This window comes from Carassius auratus, chromosome 41, assembly GCF_003368295.1.
Source record: "Carassius auratus strain Wakin chromosome 41, ASM336829v1, whole genome shotgun sequence".
Lineage (NCBI taxonomy): Eukaryota > Metazoa > Chordata > Actinopteri > Cypriniformes > Cyprinidae > Carassius > Carassius auratus.
In genome coordinates this window covers 24,564,794-24,583,811 of record NC_039283.1, presented here as the reverse complement: position 1 = coordinate 24,583,811, position 19,018 = coordinate 24,564,794, and the positions used below count along the sequence as shown (strand labels likewise).

The 19,018-nt window shown below is 35.2% G+C and overlaps 2 protein-coding genes across 10 annotated transcripts; both read left to right on the top strand.

Annotated features, from left to right (window-relative positions):
* The first annotated feature begins 200 nt into the window (after positions 1-200).
* On the top strand, positions 201-14,581 carry LOC113059344 (bromodomain-containing protein 2-like). 8 transcript variants are annotated; one of them, XM_026227778.1, is made up of 13 exons: positions 201-358; positions 2,365-2,641; positions 3,081-3,188; positions 3,344-3,481; positions 3,885-4,032; positions 4,159-4,334; positions 5,355-5,768; positions 5,920-6,048; positions 6,855-7,118; positions 7,353-7,597; positions 10,102-10,418; positions 11,432-11,560; positions 12,897-14,581. In XM_026227778.1, the coding sequence occupies exons 1-13, from the start codon at positions 327-329 to the stop codon at positions 13,022-13,024; spliced, it is 2,505 nt and encodes an 834-aa protein (XP_026083563.1). In that variant the 5' UTR covers positions 201-326; the 3' UTR covers positions 13,025-14,581. The 8 variants fall into 8 exon arrangements, with proteins under 8 accessions (XP_026083563.1, XP_026083562.1, XP_026083564.1 ...); XM_026227777.1 differs by having other exon boundaries at positions 202-358; positions 2,368-2,641; positions 6,855-7,130; XM_026227779.1 differs by having other exon boundaries at positions 202-358; positions 3,915-4,032; positions 6,855-7,130.
* On the top strand, positions 12,967-17,614 carry LOC113059372 (HLA class II histocompatibility antigen, DO alpha chain-like). Of its 2 annotated transcripts, none has more exons than XM_026227836.1 (4): positions 12,967-13,097; positions 14,770-15,019; positions 16,122-16,418; positions 17,402-17,614. In XM_026227836.1, exons 2-4 carry the CDS (start codon positions 14,812-14,814, stop codon positions 17,533-17,535), a joined length of 639 nt encoding a protein of 212 aa, XP_026083621.1. In that variant the 5' UTR covers positions 12,967-13,097; positions 14,770-14,811; the 3' UTR covers positions 17,536-17,614. The 2 variants fall into 2 exon arrangements, with proteins under 2 accessions (XP_026083621.1, XP_026083620.1); XM_026227835.1 differs by lacking the exon at positions 12,967-13,097 and adding an exon at positions 14,546-14,635.
* The last annotated feature ends 1,404 nt before the right edge of the window (positions 17,615-19,018 follow it).

Sequence of the window (19,018 nt, the reverse complement as noted above, 5' to 3'; positions counted from 1 at the left end):
TATTATTATTAATAATAATAGGTTAATAGGCTAACAGGTTAAACAGTTAAAATTCCTTTTTTTCTTTATCATCACCCCTCCAGTCATGGGCGGTTCCTGCCTGCAGAAGGACTTGACACTAAGCCAATAAGAAACTAGTTTCAGAGCCGGGACGAGTTCTGATTGGTCAGTAGCGTTCGTATATAAAAACCCAGGAGCGGAAATTGAAAGGCGCCATTTGTTCGTTGGACTGTCCGGGGGTAGGTCGATCATAATCAGTTGAATAACAATAAAACGGAAGCGAAAACACAGGATTCCGCACCGTAAAACTACCCCGATCCATCCGAATGGATGCGGCCATCAACCCGTCTCTTGACAGGTAACGTTAGTATCGGCGTGCCTTCGGAGTCTATTTACAAATCCTTTGTGTGTGTTTTATCACTAAGAATGAATAAAATGGAAGGAAGAGTTTGTTTACAATTTATTCTCTCCTTCAATGGGAATACAACTCATATTAAAGCTGCCTTGCGTCTGTTAAACTGAGTTGTTCCAGTTATTAATATAACAGCATGCAGTGAGCATCACTGTGTTGTGGGTATATGCTGCATCTTTTCCAACCGCCATCTTCAGCATTTAAAGCTTTACACTGTAATAACACACACACACACACACAGACACACACACACACATACCATGATAACCACACAGTCCCTGTCGAAATACAATAGTTACTGTAGTCATTGGTACAAACAGGCATGCAACTATGTTATCTTGGTATTTACACTGTTGCCATATCATCTATTAAGTAATCATGTCTTTACAGTATTAACTATACTAATGTGGTAAGAACTGTATACATCGTGGTACAGTTTTAAGGAATCCTAATGTGATATATATGCATCTCAGTGTTTTGCGTGGCTTGCATCTGTCTGATTGTGTTTGCGCATTCATCACATTTGCATAAGTGCAGTGAATGAGCTATCTGAAGTGTTGTAGCTGTGGTTGGTGTTAAATGTGTGTGAGGGGTGGGTGGATGATTGATGTGGCTGCTGACTGTCCTGTGATGATTGGGCATGAATGCACACAACGCTTGTTTACAAACAGAGAATAGGCGGGACAGGTGTCTCTTGTAGTGTGTTTTGTTATTGAATGACGACTTTGTCTTGCTGCAGTGCTAATGCATAGTTTCAATGCACAGATGAATTGTCTATTGAATTAATGTGTCAGTAATATTGTATGCAGTGCATGTGTGTTTATGCCTTGTAAACAATTTGTTGAAATAATGAGAATATATATATTGATAGCCTGAATGCACTGTTTATGCACTGAATGCCTTGGATAAAAGCGTCTGCTAAATGCATACATTTGTTTAACTTATATATTAAATATATATTAAAATAGAAAATAGTTCTTATAAATTTTAATAATTTAAAATATAACTTTTTACTAGACCTGCACAATTAATTGAATTTCTAATCGCAATTTCAATTATGGATGCCACAATTACGTAATAATTCAAAGCGGCAATTAATCATTCAAAATCCACTTATATTATTCTCCATAGATAATTTTTTTTCTTTCTCCATGTTATCTTAAGGGTTTTCCGTTGTTTTGATGTTAAAGTATAACTATAAAATCATATATATATATATATATATATATATATATATATATATATATATTATAATTTAAAAAAGAGACCAATCCGATGTATAGTTGGCATTTTAAGCTTAATACTACAGAAAAGCACTAAAAGTTTTTCTGTTAGTGTTTTCATCTGGTTTATTTTCATATAAAAATACGGCATTCAGGTGCATCAAACAAAAGTATGAACATCAATCAGTGTAAAAAGAGATAATCATAATTAATAAGCGCAATTATAATTTCAAGGGAATAATCGCCAGTTATAATTTTTGTCATAATTGTGCAGCCCTACTGTATTTTTGAATAAATGAATGCAGTTGACATGTAATATTAAAACTTACGCAATATCTAAGCCTTCGCACCATTCCCCAATAAAAAAAATAAAATAAAAATATATATATATATATTAAGGTAAAATGTATATTATCTGTTAATAAGGCAGTAGATAGCTTTGGAAAGGGACTTGATGGAAGTATAACACTACTGTTTTATGCCATTAAAATGACCAAATATTTGTTTATCAATCAAATTAACTGATATGTCTGTGTGGTTGAGGATAGTGGATGTTTTATATATGTAATGTAATATTATGTGGCTTGTTCAGGCTACAGTATGACTAAACAACGCAATGTTTGATATGCAGTCATATTTATTACATTTAAAATCATTTAATTTTTTGATATTCTCCAAACTCAGCACTAAATGCAGCATATTTTGTGTTTTGTTGATGATTTTCTGCAGCAGCTCTGTGGGTCTAGGGCTGTCTGTCTTGGGCGGGATGGAGCAGGGTTCAGGCAAGCGTATTCGGAGACCCTCGCTGCTCTATGAGGGCTTTGAGAGCCCGTCTCTGCCCCACGTGCCTCCAGCCGGACCCCCTCCGCCCCAGACAGACCGCAGCCGACAGGGACGCACCAATCAGCTGCAGTTCCTCTACAAGGTCTTGGTGAAAGCGTTGTGGCGCCATCATTTCGCTTGGCCTTTCCATGAACCTGTGGACGCGGTCCGACTCAACTTACCTGTGAGTGAACGCTTACTTTCAGAGAATAATTCACTATAAATTGTCTAGGGTCATTTTGTGTCAAATCAACTACATTTCAGAAAACTTTTGATTTTGTTAATATTTTTCTGAAGAAAGACAAGCACAAATGGCAAAGAAAGCCAAAATATTAGATGTCATGGATGTATATTTAAAGGGAAATACACTACTATTTATGACCATCTTCACCTGAGATTTGGAGCCAAATTACAAATGATGGCAGGATATGTTATTTGTACATGGATTGGTAGGTCTGTTGATAAAATTTAATAAAGATTATTGCTTTACATTATATGCCATTATAAGCGCTTTTCAAGTTTTATTTTCCTAAGTTTGCATGCCTGTAACTTAAGAAGTAATAAAGATATCTTAAAGCCCTTTTAGAGTTTGGTTCTTAATAAACTTTTCTTTTGATATCTAGATTTGTAAGGCCCTATACGTTTCAGTTCCAGCGATATTGGGATCTCCATATGGCTCTGAGAGTAAATTCACAACTCTAACCAACCGACCTTCATATCATTCCAAAACGGCATGGTTTTCCTTTTTCTTTGCATTGCAATGAGTCTGTCCAAGATTGGAAATCTTCAGGATGTAGTTGGTGCAAATACTCTGAGAGACATTCCCTTATACATATGCATAAATTATATGATCACCAATGACACCATTTTCACGTTTTGCTTTCAGGACTACCATAAGATCATCAAACAGCCGATGGACATGGGCTCAATCAAGAAACGACTGGAGAGTAACTACTACCACAGCGCCAGCGAATGTTTGCAGGACTTCAACACCATGTTCACCAACTGTTACATCTACAATAAGGTGTGTGTTGCCATGAAAACATCCCACAGTCCTCGTTAGGCATCACCTAACGGTGAAAGCAGAAACACAGTCAAATCAGTATATTAGAATGATTTCTGAAGATCATGTGACACTGAAAACTGGAGTGATGATGCTGAAAATTCAGGTTTAATATCACAGGAATAAATTACATTTTAAACTATACCCAAATAGAAAAAACTCATTTTAAATTGTAATAATATTTTACAATTTGACTGTATTTTCATCAAATTAATGCAGCCTTAGTGAGCATATTTTTTTTTTCTAAACCATCCGAACCCAGACTCTTGAATGGCAGTGTACATTTACATATCAGCATCGGTCTATCAACTGATGCCGCTGTTAAAATATTCTACAGAAGTGTATTAAGTGAATAGTTTTTCAGCCTACAGATGACATTGTTTTGATGGCACAGTCTCTGGAGAAGGTCTTCTTACAGAAGGTTGCCCAGATGCCCCAGGAAGAGATTGAGTTGCCCCCTCCTACCCCTAAAGGCAGAGGAGCAAAGACCATCAAAGGACGTCGAAGCAGAGGTTACACAGTCATGTAGTCTGTAGTACCAGATTTGTACAGGAAGATATCGCCTGACTGAGATGTGAAGCAATCAGTCAATCAACCAGTCTGTCACTTTTGCTAAATGCATGCTTTATTTCCGTCAGGAGGAGGAAGCGTAACATTGGCTCACCAGGTGCCTGCCGTGTCGCAGTCAGCATACTCTCCTTCCTCTCCCGACACGCCAGATTCCCGGTTTTCCACCCCACCACAGACCCTGCTGAGCAACAGCGGCCCTCCTCCACCGCTGATGACCCCACCACCCACCCAACCCACCGCAAAGGTTCATACACACAAGCTTCAGGGCAAAACTCTGGGCTGATACTAGACATCATCTTCATCTGGAGTTACTTGTTGATCCATTACATTATGATGTTATGGTTATTTATTTACTTATTATTTTAATATTTCAATAATTCTATAGATATTTTAACATTTATATATAACATTTATTTATTTATTTATTTTCTTTTACCGTCTATGCACACCCCACTGTTTAGTAAAAAAAAAAAAAAAAAACCTTTATACTTGATCAAGAATGCTTTAAATTTCTCAAAAGTAACAGTTAACTCTTAACTTCTTAAAAACAAATGTTTTCAAATAAATGCTGCTCTTTAGAACTTTTTTTGAAGTAACAAAAAATAATTTAAAAAATCCTATAAAATGTATCATAGTTTCTACATAAATATTAAAACTTCAATCATTAACTAATTTCAACATTGATAATAAATATTAATCAGTATATTAGAATTATTTCTGAGGATAATGTAACACTGAAGACTGGAGGAATGATGCTGAAAATACAGCTTTAATCACAGAAATAAATGACTTTAAAAACATATTCAAATAGAAAATATTTATTTTAAATTGTAATAATATTTCACAGTATTACTGTTTTTACTGTATTTAAAAAAAAAATTCGGACTTCAAATTTGCAAAATGTTGGGTTGTTCTGAATGCAATTAATTATATATATAACAATAACCTTATGTATTATTTATTTGAACTAACAAGTAATTATAATAAATAAACTATTATTTTATATAGTCATATGATCAGTATTTAGTGTACTTACAGACTATACTAAATACACCATAGATTTAGGTTATGATACTTGTGTGCTGTATTCCAAGTCTTCCGAAGCGTTTCGACAGAAACACAGACGGAAGTTTAATTGATTATTCACTGAAAATGTTTCCATCTGCCATTGCTTTTAAACACTTTTGGCTGCTGGTAGGTTAAGTTGTGTGTGTAGTTATTACTTGCACTAAATGAGAGTCTTATGTGTGTGTTCTTTCTTCAGAAGAAGGGTGTGAAGCGTAAGGCTGACACCACCACTCCCACCACACTCGGCTTCCCCGTGACCGCAGCTGCTCGGATGGGAGGCATGGGAAAAGGTCACGGATTGACTGGAGAGATGCCCCACTCTCTGAACGACCCCACACACCTCCAGCCCGTCTTGGGGCGACCGCTGTCCCGTCGTCCAATTAAACCTCCACGTAAGGACCTGCCCGACTCAGAGCGGCCCCATCAGCCCTCACGCCGGGGGAAACTAAGCAAGCAGCTTCGCTACTGCAGTGGCGTACTTAAAGAACTGCTGTGCAAAAAACACGCGGCGTACGCCTGGCCCTTCTACAAACCCGTGGACACATCGACACTGGGCCTGCACGACTACCACGACATCATCAAACACCCCATGGATCTCAGCACCATCAAGGTGACTCGCATCAACTACACATACACACAGTACTTTTGGATGGCCGTGTATACATGCTTCCACTGCAGATTTTTGGCTTTGTAAAGGTTCTGGGTAGCATTAAAGCAGTCTGAGGTGATGTAATACTCGACCTGTGTTTTGTGTTCCTCAGAGGAAGATGGATGAGCGTGAGTACAGAGATGCCCAGCAGTTCAGCGCTGATGTCAGACTCATGTTCTCCAACTGCTACAAGTACAACCCACCTGATCACGATGTGGTCACCATGGCACGAAAACTGCAGGTACTTGAACTCAACTGCCTCTGCTGTTTTGTATGAAGATGCATCAGTATAAAGATGCTTAATTCTGCTTCACTGCAAAATAGTAATGATGCTAAAATAGGCTTGTGTTTTTGTTCAAAGTGTTGGTGTGTAGTAATTGTTTGATTTCGCTGAACGCTCGAATGGTTTATATATTAATGTCATTTTTTTGCTTCTACTATCAGCCTAGTCAAACTGAGAGCCATAAAATATACTTAAAATACAATTTGAAATCATTTAAAAACATTTCTTTAATTATTCTTTTAATATTTTTAATATTCTCATTCAGCTTATTTTATTTGAAAATGAGGCCCGATAACTGAAAGTGATTCAGATTAATTATATTACAGTAAAATAAATATTAAAATGTATGTGTGTATTTATATAAATACAAATATAAATATATAAATATAAATATAAATAGTGTGTGTCTGTGTGTGTGTGTGTATATATTATTTGTTTTACTTTAATATAATTAATCTAGTTTCATATTTACTATTATTATTACTCATTTCAATATTTATTTATTTTAGTCAGTTTATTTATATAAAAAACTATTAAACTAATTTATATATATATATATATATATATATATATATATATATATATATATATATATATATATATGTATGTATAAATATTTGGAACCTTTTTTTGTGTGATAAAATGATTTGTTTTATTTTTTTGTGCAGTGATTCTAAGTAGTTTATTTTTGTTAGAGATTTTGCTAGGATTGTCCTTTTACAGATGTAATGTTTTTTTATATTCTTCCCTTTCTTTTTCCACAGGACGTGTTTGAGTTCCGCTTCGCAAAAATGCCTGACGAGGTTTCGGAGGAGGAGGGGTTGTCTCCCATACCATTAGGACGGAACATGGGCATGCTGGGAATGCACCACTCCTCCTCTTCATCGTCCTCTTCTTCCTCTTCGTCGTCCTCTTCCTCCTCGTCGGAGAGCGAGCCGAGCAGTGACAGCGAGCCGAGCAGCGACAGCAGCCCGAGCTCAGACAGCGAGGAGGAGAGAGCTCAACGCCTGGCCCAGCTGCAGGACCAGGTGTGTACTCAGGTACACAGACCTTCATGTTACGCTCTACTTCATACACACACTTCACTCAGCCAAGAGATCAAAGTCCTCTTTTACTTTGATAAAACTCTCTCGTCTTACTGTGCATGGTTCATCCATTCATTCATCTTTATAATAACTTGCATGTTAATCTAAAGGAAAAGTGTCATGACTTTGACTGTCATAACTCAATATTTTAGCATGTAGTCTGTATCTGTGCTTTAGCTCAGAGCGGTACATGAGCAGCTGGCAGCCCTCTCCTCCGGCCCGATCATCAAACCTAAAAGGAAACGAGAGAAAAAGAAGGACAAGAAGAAGAAAAAGAAGCCAGAGAAACACAGAGGAAGTCGAAGTCTGATGAGTGATGAGCGGGACAAACCTTCCAAACTGCCTAAAAGCAAATCCAGCCATGCTTCCCTGTCATCTACACAGAGCAAGAAAGGCCCTGCGAGGAAAAGCAACAAGAACAAGTTTGTATTTTTCTGTAGCTATGAGATATGGATGGAAATTTATTATTCTGCTCAGATTTTTAACTAGTTTTGTTTCTGTTACCCTAAAAAAAAAAATCCCGTAGTTTAAATAAATTTGAAATGCAATAAAAAATTAATATTATATTAATTTGTTTACAGAAATTAGAAATGTTGGCTTGACAACTTACTGAAATAAAGTTGGTTGAAGTACAACAATTATTAAAACAGAAACGCAAATAAATTGAAGCTACAGTATATAGAATGTTAAAATGAATGTCTTAAGAGTAATGACAAATGCACATAACAAAATCAATATACATTATTTTCCGGACTATAAGTCACACTTTTTTTTCATAGTTTGGCTGGTCCTGCGACTCAGGTGTGACTTATTTATCAAAATTAATTTGACATGAACCAAGAGAAATTAACAAAGAGAAATTAACCAAAATAAAACATTACCGTCTCCAGCCATGAGAGGGCGCTCTAATGCTGTTCAGTGTAGAGGTCTTCACGGGTCCAAAAATTTGTGCCCGAACCCGACAGAGACCCATAATGCACAACACCGAACCGACCCGGACCCGTCTAATATTTCACAAGCTGGCCCCGGACCCGTGTAGATCCGAGAAATGTCTACCCGGACCCGTATATTATTTGAAATCTGGACCCAAACCCTCCGGGAAGACACAGACCCGACTGGACCCGACGTTCACATATTCCACCTTAACAAGTAAATAAACCTGTTGAGAAGAATACAGCTTTTTGTCTTACCTAATTTAAAGAGGCGTAGTCTCTCTTCCTTGTACCCGACTGCCTGTGATGCATTACAATCCTCCGACAAAAAGTTATTCATGTTATTCCTCTAGTTATTCCAAGTCCAAGCTGAATCCACTCATTATTTCAGCTTCAGAAGTCCACTTGATGTCACGGTGACGGATGACAAATGCTACTGTGCACATTTACATTCTGACTTGAGTTAATTCGCTTAATAACTTAGACTGTTTGCCCTTTTGAACTATAATAACGATCGCTCGTGCAATGCCATGGCCGCTGACGTTATTTATTTACTATCATCTGATCTCTGTCTGTGCTCTCTGCTCTGCATCGAGTCTGAATCTGAACCACTAAAACTTTAAGATTAAACGGTTCATTTATAATATTATAAAAATGGGAGAAAATGTAAAACGCGGTTCGGCGGTCGAAGTGTCCCTCACTGCTTGCCATAGAAACATGAAATGCGCAGGAACATACTATTGAATGCGTGCTAGCTGTATCAACCTAAAATGCTTAACGCAATTTGAGCGTAATAGAAAACATTCATGTGACAGTTCACCTCAGATTGTGTTGCTGATTTGAAATATATTAAATATGAGTGTGTCAAGTCTGCAAGCATTAATACCGTGCATGCACTTGTATATTAACTCTGAGTGTGCGAGCAAGAGAGAGAGAGAGATCACTTTTTTTGGCTCACTCTTTTCTTTTCCTAATTTTACAAGTTGCAAGTTACAAAAAACACAAGTAGTCTTTGATCACGGCCGGATGTTCTTCGAGTCAGATGACTCCGATCGCACGGGTATTACACACAATGTTAAACAGACCCGGGACCCGAGGTAATAGATTCGGACCCGACCCGGACCCGGCTGATGATTTATAATATAGACCCGAGCCCGTACGGGTCCCGGGTCGGGTCCGGAGTCGATGGGTCTCGGGTGCACTGTGAAGATCTCTAGTTCAGTGCTCCTGTAGTCTACACTGAACACATAGATCGCCCTCTGGCGGCTGTAGACGGTAATGTTTTCTCTTGGTTCTTGGTTCTAAATAAATGCGACTTATATACGTTTTTTCCTCATCATGACATATTTTTAGACTGATGCGACTTACACTCAGGTGCGACTTATAGTCAGAAAAATACGGTAATTAAAATTAAAAGTAATTAAAAATATGTTATTGTATATTTGTATTCTAAAAGTATATAAACAATACCAAAACAACACTGGTCCAAACTGTATTTTTATAGGTCTATATATATAAAATACGGTCTATATATATATATATATATATATATATATATATATATATATATATAGACCGTATTTTATATATATATATATATATTATATATAGACCGTATTTTATATATATATATATTCTTTAAATACATTCAGCTTTAATACAAACATTATCTAAAACAGTTTTCATTTTTCATTTGATCATTTTTAAAGTACCGTTTATTGCAACAAAAAATATTTTAGCTACATGTTATGAACAACCAGTTCTGATCAATTCAGTTATTGGAATCTTAATTCAATTCAATAACAGTAGACTGCTTCAGATCAATAACCCAGATAGTGAAGAACCAGAACAGCCTTTAGTTTAAGATCTAAACCGCAAACTAACATTTTCTCATAAGAAGCAGCAAATCTTCAAATCCAGCTCAGATCTTTAACCAGCAGCTTCACCCTCCCTCTGTTCAGAATCACAAGTCTGTTTATTTGATTTACTGGCAGGAACGCAAAGAAATCCTCCTCCTCTCTTTTCTCCGCGGCTGCTGCCGTCTGCTTGCCACACTACGACTCTGAGGAGGAAGAGGACGGTCTTCCCATGAGTTATGACGACAAGCGGCAGCTCAGCCTGGACATCAACAAGCTGCCCGGGGAGAAACTGGGCCGCGTGGTGCACATTATCCAGTCACGGGAGCCCTCGCTCCGCGACACCAACCCCGAGGAGATCGAAATCGATTTTGAAACGCTGAAGCCGTCCACACTCCGTGAGCTGGAGCGATATGTGATGACCTGCCTTCGCAAGAAGCCCCGCAAACCATATGGTGAGCTGAGATCGAACGCTTGTTACCTGTGACATCCTGAGCTAGGACAGATGAGAAATCAGTTTTTCATATGCATTATTATTTGCATCTGGTTGCTAACTCAAACATGATGTCAAAATGAGTTATGATTAGTGATTTAAGCCAAAAAAAAAAAAAAAAAAGATTTATTTTTTTTATCAAGATAATTTTTTTTTTCTCTCTCATTTAATTCATCATTAAGTTACATACTTTACATTTTGTCTTTGGTCTTATTATGCATTTTTTTTTTTTTTTTTTTTACAGTTTTATAAATGTTTTATATATATGACATGTTTTTCCACATGATTTTAAAGTTAATATATTTTAAAGTTAATCTTTTAATTATAGTGATTTTGTTTTATGTATTCAGATTTGTTAAATCATATCGTATTTTAATAAATAAAATTAGATTTTATATATATATATATATATATATATATATATATATATATATATGTGTGTATGTGTATATATATATATATTTGTATATTATATATTTGTATGTATGTATATATATGTGTGTATGTATATATGTGTATGTATGTATATATGTGTATATATGTATATATATGTGTATGTATATATGTGTATGTATGTGTGTATATATATATATATATATATATATATATATATATATATATATATATATATATATATATATATATATATATATATATAATTTTTATAGCACTTGTGTATCATTGTTCTCTTGTTGATTTTGATTGCTTCCATTGTCCTCTTTGGATAAAAGCGTCTGCTAAATGAATAAATGTAATGAAAATGTAAAATAAATACACATTTAATTTACATTTTACTTCATCTTTAAATGAAATAGTTTGATTTGATATATAAATTATTCTTATATTGGTCAGTGTCCGCTCTACTCTCTAAAATATCAGCATCTACCATCCATAAAAAACATCTTTATTTGTTGACCTCTAGTACGTTTTAGCTGGAACATTTTGTTGTGTGATGGAGATGTGTCCTGTGTGCAGTGATGAAGAAGGGAGGAGGTGGGAAGAGCCGAGAGGAACTGGCTCTGGAGAAGAAGAGAGAGCTGGAGAGGAGGTTACAGGATGTGAGCGGACAGCTGAACTCTGTCAAGAAACCCCAGAAACCCAAAGGTACTGTAGGGCTGATAGCAGCTTCTGAAGGTCTCTAGCTGCTCCATTATGTCTCGGTGTGTGGGACTCATCAGTAACTCTGGTGTAATCAAGCTTCAGGCCAGGGTTGCCCTTTATGGGGTTAATTGAATGTGTGTGTGTGTGTGTGTGTATAGAGGTGATATGGGACAAGCAGACAAGAACAGAGGGAACCTAGGTGAACAAGATGAAAGAAAAAAACAGCAACAGACATGCCACAAGATGCAGTTCAATAGATACTTGGGGCTGCATGAATAATCAAAGTCAAAACTAAATTGTGATGATTATGACTTTATGATTATGGTGTTTTCAGTATCTTAGAGCGGTTTGGTTCTCGAATAATGCCACTCCGCACAAAACCTAACATTTGCCAACCATCTTCCCTTGTAATGAGAAGTGCTTATAAACCAGCTGTTGTCATCAGAAGAAAGGGTTTAACATTTGAAAATAAAGAAATGAAGCCATACATATTAGCTTTGCAATGTTATGTTTGCAATGTCTAATCTAATCTAATCTACAGCTGTATTGTAAAAGAAAATACATTATAATTGTTATCATTAGTAGTAAATAAATTATTTAAAAACAATTAATATTGCAGTTGTATTAAATTGAAAAACAATTCTAGAAAATATGAAAAGTATTTCTCAGTAGTAATGTGACTTTTTTGTTATTTGCAATAGTATTATTTCTAATTTTGTTGAATAATTAATCGGACAATTAAAAAACAAGCAAATATTTAAACAAATAATGTTTCATTTGTATTAAAAATAAAAAAGAACATTTATAATAATATTTACATTATGTAAATAATAATGGAAATAAAAATATTGCAATTGTAATATTGCTTATATGTTTGTTTATTTGATAATAATAGTAGTAATTATATATAAATTATGGCTTTTAATCCATCTCTGTTTGCTTTAAGATCATCTATTTGCTTAAAAGCTGACAAAATAGCATTTTCTCTCAGGAAAACGGACTACAAATATGAATTATGAGTTATGTTCACATGTGCAGACCAACTGTATAAGTTATATATTTTAGAAATCCTGTCAGTATTTATATACAATTATAATGTAAATCATGTAGGGAGTCAATCATTTATATTAATATATTTGTATCTGTTGTATTCAAAGTTATAATAAACATATGTGAAAAGTATCAATTTAGAAAAAAAGACATATTTGGTCTTTGAAGGACAAGTTATGTGTTCATAGTAATTTGCCATGTAAATCAAGTCAACAGCAAAACTCTGCTGGGATAAACCCACAAAACCAGTTTCTTCATGAGTGTGAACTGGTTTGTGTTTCTCTTTCAGTGGAGAAGCCGAGCGGCGCAGAGCCTCACACCATAACCTCACGTCTCAGCGCCAGCAGCTCCAGCTCAGACTCCTCCTCATCCTCCTCCTCTTCCTCATCTGACACCAGTGAAGAGGACTCCAGGTGAAGAGGACTCTGGGAAGGCACAGGAAGTGGGCTCTCTGCAGCACACTGAATCCAGGATCTATGTTTACTATAGTGTAAAAAAAAATGCACATACTATGAAGGATTTTTTTTCTTTTATAAAGAAGACTTTTACCAGAATGCCCATAATGGGAAAGAGTGCGTAATCATAACTACTTTTCTTAGTTGATGAAATAGCTTGTTGTTTTGTTCTGCTTCCATTTTGACCATTTAGAAACATTTCTTACTACTTTTTGCATTGCTTTAAAGATCAGGGCCAGTATTTAAATCTCTTTGAGCGACCGAAACTTGCCTGAAGATTTCTAAAGGACCTTTAAGGGGGATCGAAACTTTGCATTTGCATTGGCTTTAAAACGTTTATTTGTCTGCGCCGCGATGCACTGGACTGTTTTGTACACAGAGTTGTTCAAAAACTTTCCATTCGTGAAAAGAAACCACTCTAATTTGATTTTGATATTGCTTTGAACTGTAAAAAATGTATTTAATTTTTATTTTTTACATGATTGAATCAATGTCAAATTCAAACACTCATAAATCTGTCTGAATAGGCACCTGTAAAAATTGTAGTAAATATATTCATTGAAAAGAACAGCCATAAGGCCTCACTGGACTGGAGGAGATGGTTCATGAGTTCTAGAGAAAAGTTATTAAAAGAATGAGCAGTTTAAGTTGAATGTTAACTTGAGAGATCTGGTTTGTAGAGGAGAACAGAGGCGTCACATTTAAGCAATAGACTGTCATTTATTTCTTGTATCTATGGAGTCCTTATACCATGTTTTCTCGTTTGTATTTATTTGCATTGCTCTAACCTTTCTTTTCTAAAATATTCTTATATATAAGACACACGGCAGATCATTGTAACCCATTATTTCTTCTCTGCAGTATAATTAAGAGTTTATGCGCTCCAGATTATACATTGGTTTTTTATTTGGATGGAAATACAAATACAACAGGTGAACGGTGGGTGATTCAGTATTTTATTATTGGTACAACTCAGCAGGCTTGCAAAACAGGTAATGCTAGGGAGAACGGTGTGGGAGTTAAAATAGTGTGTACAAGCTAACATAGTCACTGTGAGAAAAAATAAATAAATAGAGCCCGAGCGCTTTCGGTTTAGCTCAAGGGCATGAAGAAGTTCTGACTGCTGGGATTTTGAGCGCAAGTCTCAGAAAACATTTTAATATCAGGATTATTTGGGGAAATTTATGCTGTGGAATATCTCTGTGGCAATTGACATAAATCCAACCGTCAACTATCCTACTAAATTGAATGAAAATCACTTCGAAACGAGCTGCTGTCAACCAAATCATATATGTATATATATTTGTTAGTTTTTTACATTACACAGTTTTGCCACCTTTTGTTTAATGCACAATGGTTATAGAAAAAAATGCAGTGGTTTCATGCAACACAAAAGATGTGGAACCTGATTAGCTGGTGGAATGTAGTGCTCTAGTTTCTATCAGGCATGAGGAAACTGTTTTGTGCTTAATAATGACTGGAGCAGGAAGTAAACGCTCTGTTCGGCTCATGGCTTTGACATGTTGTGCTTGTTCTCTCTGTTTTGCACACTTGAGTTTTTCAAGAGCTCAAGGTAATGATTTTATCTGCTTAAAAACTACCTTTGAAATCTTCTGAACTCAAATTTGAGGTCGTTTCTGTTGGCATTGTGTTCATTGTCTGTAATCCTGCATGTTGATGGTTCAATAGAAGGGTTTTCTCCTTCAGGTGTCAAGGGTTTAATGCGTCAGCTGACATACCGTCATAGAGATGATGGCCACTGGTTTTGAGCTGGAGTTTGACGGTGAGGAGCTCTGGCACGTCGAGACTAATGATTTCACAGCAAAGCAACGTTTGAACGCAGGCGACTGGACCCTTGACCGCAATCTGCCTTCTGTAGCACACTTCTCCATCGGCAGCTGCTTCTACAATATTCCTCGCTGCATCACAGGAGAGAAAAATCCCTCCGAATCAATGGGTAACATCTCCATATGAATAGAAAACTAATGATTGAAATCATGATTCAGTTATGTCATATATTAGTCTCTCTCTCTCTCTCTCTCTCTCTCTCTATATATATATATATACAATGTGTATATATGCGTTTTATATATATATATATATATATATATATATATATATATATATATATATATATATATATATATATGTGTGTATGTATGTGTGTGTGTATGTATGTATATGTGTGTGTGTGTATGTATGTATATATATATATATATATGTATGTATATGCAATGTTTCTTTTTAATGAAGCCTGTCAAAATATGTTTGTCTTTTATCTCAGAATCAAGTGAAAATGAATCCTTCCTTGAATTTCTATAACACATAAGCACATTTTAAAATTCTAATTACTTTAATACAAAATGTATTTTAGTTACTATTAACTGGAAATAAAACTAACTAAACCTAAAACTGAAACTATTATAAATAACCCCAAATAGTAATATTTCAAATAAACAACTAATAAAAATTGGAAAAAAGCACAATGACATGAAAAATAAAAAAATGAGAGTGCAAAAATTAAAGCCAATTCAGATAATTTATAAAAAACTATTTATTATATTATATAATTAATCCTAAAATAATAAACTGCTCAGTTGTCATTAAAATAATGGCTTTTTCCCCAGTAAATTTTATTATATTTCTGCAATTTTATTTTTTTATTCAATCTTTTAAATACATAATAGTATTTGTTGTAGTGCTTCTAATAAGTATGACAATATTACATTAAAGTGCCCAAGTAATGGCACGTTAGTAGAACTGAAGGAGAATGTGCTCAGTTGCAGGTTTATTATCATTCATTTTGTTAATATAAATAAAGCTGAAATATAAAAAAAACATTTAAAATAAGATTAAAAACTAAAAATTAAAATTAACCCTAAAAAATAAATTAACCCTAAATAGTAATGTCTAGAATAAAAAATGAATACAAGTGACAAAAGCACATATAGTAACAAATTTAAAACTTAAAAAGTGTTGCTGTGTGTGATGCTCAAACACAAACAGTGCTTTAAGTACATGCAAGGTGTTTAAGGATTGTTTTTTCATATCTCCATAAGATCTGTCCACAGTTCCTCCGTCTACGCAGCTGTACACCAAGAGCGACGTGAAGCTTGGTGTTGAAAACACCCTCATCTGTTCAGTGACCGGCGTCCACCCGCCGCCGGTGAACATCTCATGGATGAGGAACGGCGAGCCGGTGAATGAGCAGGACGTCAGCGAGACGCAGTATTACTCCAATCCAGACTTCAGCCTTCGCCTGTTCTCCCACCTGAACTTCTGTCCCAAGAGAGGAGACATCTACACCTGCAGCGTGCGACACAGAGGACTGGAGCGGGACATCACCAGGTTCTGGGGTGAGCTTCTCCTTTGTGGGAATATCAGACAGTTTGTAAAGATTTCCAACAGCATGCAGATCTGAACAATGATCTTGGTGTGTGAGAATTTTCCAAAGTACACATTTCCTTCTCTTAGATTACCTAAATAAACTAACGTTTCAAGGAAAGTTTGTCTATTACTGTTGTTTATTTATTCACTCATATTTCTGGGCAACAGGAACAAAATAATCAAGTTTGTCTATTTATTTATTTACCCCACAATAATTTTTTTATTTTATACTTTAAATCATTATAAAAATAATTTAAAGCTTTTAATAATACTTGTATTATAATGAATATAATTCTTATTGTTATGTTTTAACTAATAGAAAACTAAGACCTCAATGAAGGATGAAAATACCTCTTTGCTAATAAAAAAGTTAGTTTATTTATTATTAAAGATTAATTATTGCTTCATCAGTATTCAGTAAAATACACATATTTTATAAATGCACAATTATACACAGTTTCACTTAAATGTAAAACAGTTTAGTGAAGCGATAACAGAATGCATTTTGTTTATCATCATATTATTATTATTAGCATCTTAATTAAATAGTTTATTTTCACATTTCTGTGTTTGGGAACAAAAGAATCAAATACATTTTAAAAATTATTTTATACTTATTTTATACTTATATATATATATATACTTTTTTTTTAGCTAACAGAAAATAAAGAAGCCCAATTGTTGGAAAAAATTATTTAAATGATATTCAATCAAAATTTGTACTATTTATTTATTGGTAAATATTAATTATTGCTTCAGTTTTCAGATTTTATAGATGTAGAATAGTGCTTAATTTCACATAAGTCAGTTTTGCGAGGCAAAAGGATAGTACAGTGTATGTTGCTGAATGTAGATCTCCTCCTTTTTTATTTCTACCATTCATTTCTGTGAAGTATTTCAGATGTTTGGATGACTGTTTAATGTTGGTGATGTTCTGCTCTGTGTCCCACAGAGGTGGAGGTGCCAGAGGACTCTCAGGAGGTGGAGGTGGTGGTGCTTGTGATCGGAATTCTTGTGGGATTTCTGGGATTTGTGCTGGGAATCGTTATAGTCGTAATGAGCAAGCTGGAGCTGCGGCCTGAATGAACACAAACTCTCAAACAGCCTTCTGTTCTTCTGCCACAAACACTCTAAATCATCTGTTTATACTGATTTTAAAATTAATAAATATTTATTTAACATTTGAGTCTTTTATTATTTGTTAATGTATTTACTTATTTTATTACATTATTTTATATATTTATTTATTATTATTGGATATCTCTCTTGGATAGCTCATTTTTAAACATGTTTTCTTCATACATTTAGATTACGGAAAGCTAATATAAAATGTTATTTAATAAATCGCCAGTTTATGGCATCGGTTTATTATCCAGGACATGACAAAAATAACAACATCCAGCCCATATGGTAGCGTATAAATTGAATGTAACTGAGAAAATTATTTAAGTCTTACTCCTTTCTATAACAACTTTCACATCATCACTGATGTGCAGACAGTTTCACTTATTGTTATGCTGATGCATATTCATCCTTCAGTTCAGATTGCCGTTATGAACTAAGTAGATCAGGTAATTAATTCATTTAGAGTTTGGGCTCTGACAGCAGTAGATAAGCATTCATGTGGGGAGAGCAAAGCTTAATTGCATTAATTAAATGTGGGCTGGATAATCCACCTAGACTGTGTTCAAGTACTGCTCTCTTTGAGCGCAAAAACTAAAACTTAACACTAGACTCGAGTGGAGAAGAGTAATGATTGTGCATTACACAAACAAACTACGCACCGATGGTATCAGTTCCTAATAATATGATACTTTTGAATGATATCGGATCATTACCACAATATTCATAAACGTGCATTAACATGAGTAGCTTTTTAGTCATAAGTGAAGTGCTGAGATGCACGAGCCACTAGATGGCGCTGTGTTCCTTCAGTCGGGTTTTACATACTGTACTTGGCTTTTTGGTGACTTGATTTGACTTTAGTAAACATGTTACTCTAAAAGTCACCTTTGGTGTTTTTTTTCTCATCTAAATCTAAAAATGTGGCGTGTTTTAGGACGTCTGTCTATACATTATTCATTGTTCTAGTCTCTACATGACTTAAGTGTCTTAAGTGTTTTTTTCTGGTAATGAACGTGGCATTGATTTCATGTGCGTGTGTTTGCACTTGTGGTCTCTGTCCCAAAGAGCTTCAAATGGAGGTAATTTATACAACATTCAATGATTTACTCACAAGTGTTTTTCATTAGTCTGGCAGAGCTATTTTGCTATTTTAGTTTGTGGCATTGCATACCAGATAAGTTACTATCCACGGTGTCCGTATGTCTCGCGTTATAGGAGTGAACGGGTGCCGTCAGAGTTCAAACAGCTTATAAAAACAAGTAATCCACACCACTCCAGTCCATCAGTTAACATCTTGTGAAGCTAAAAGCTGCCTGTTTGTTCCACACATACCACATTTGCAGTGCGGTTTTCCAACTTTAGCGTTCATACTGCAGATGTGGTTCCAGAAGCGGTGCGGATTCAACAATCGTTTCTGCACACAAGTCTGTTTTTGCTGTGCTGC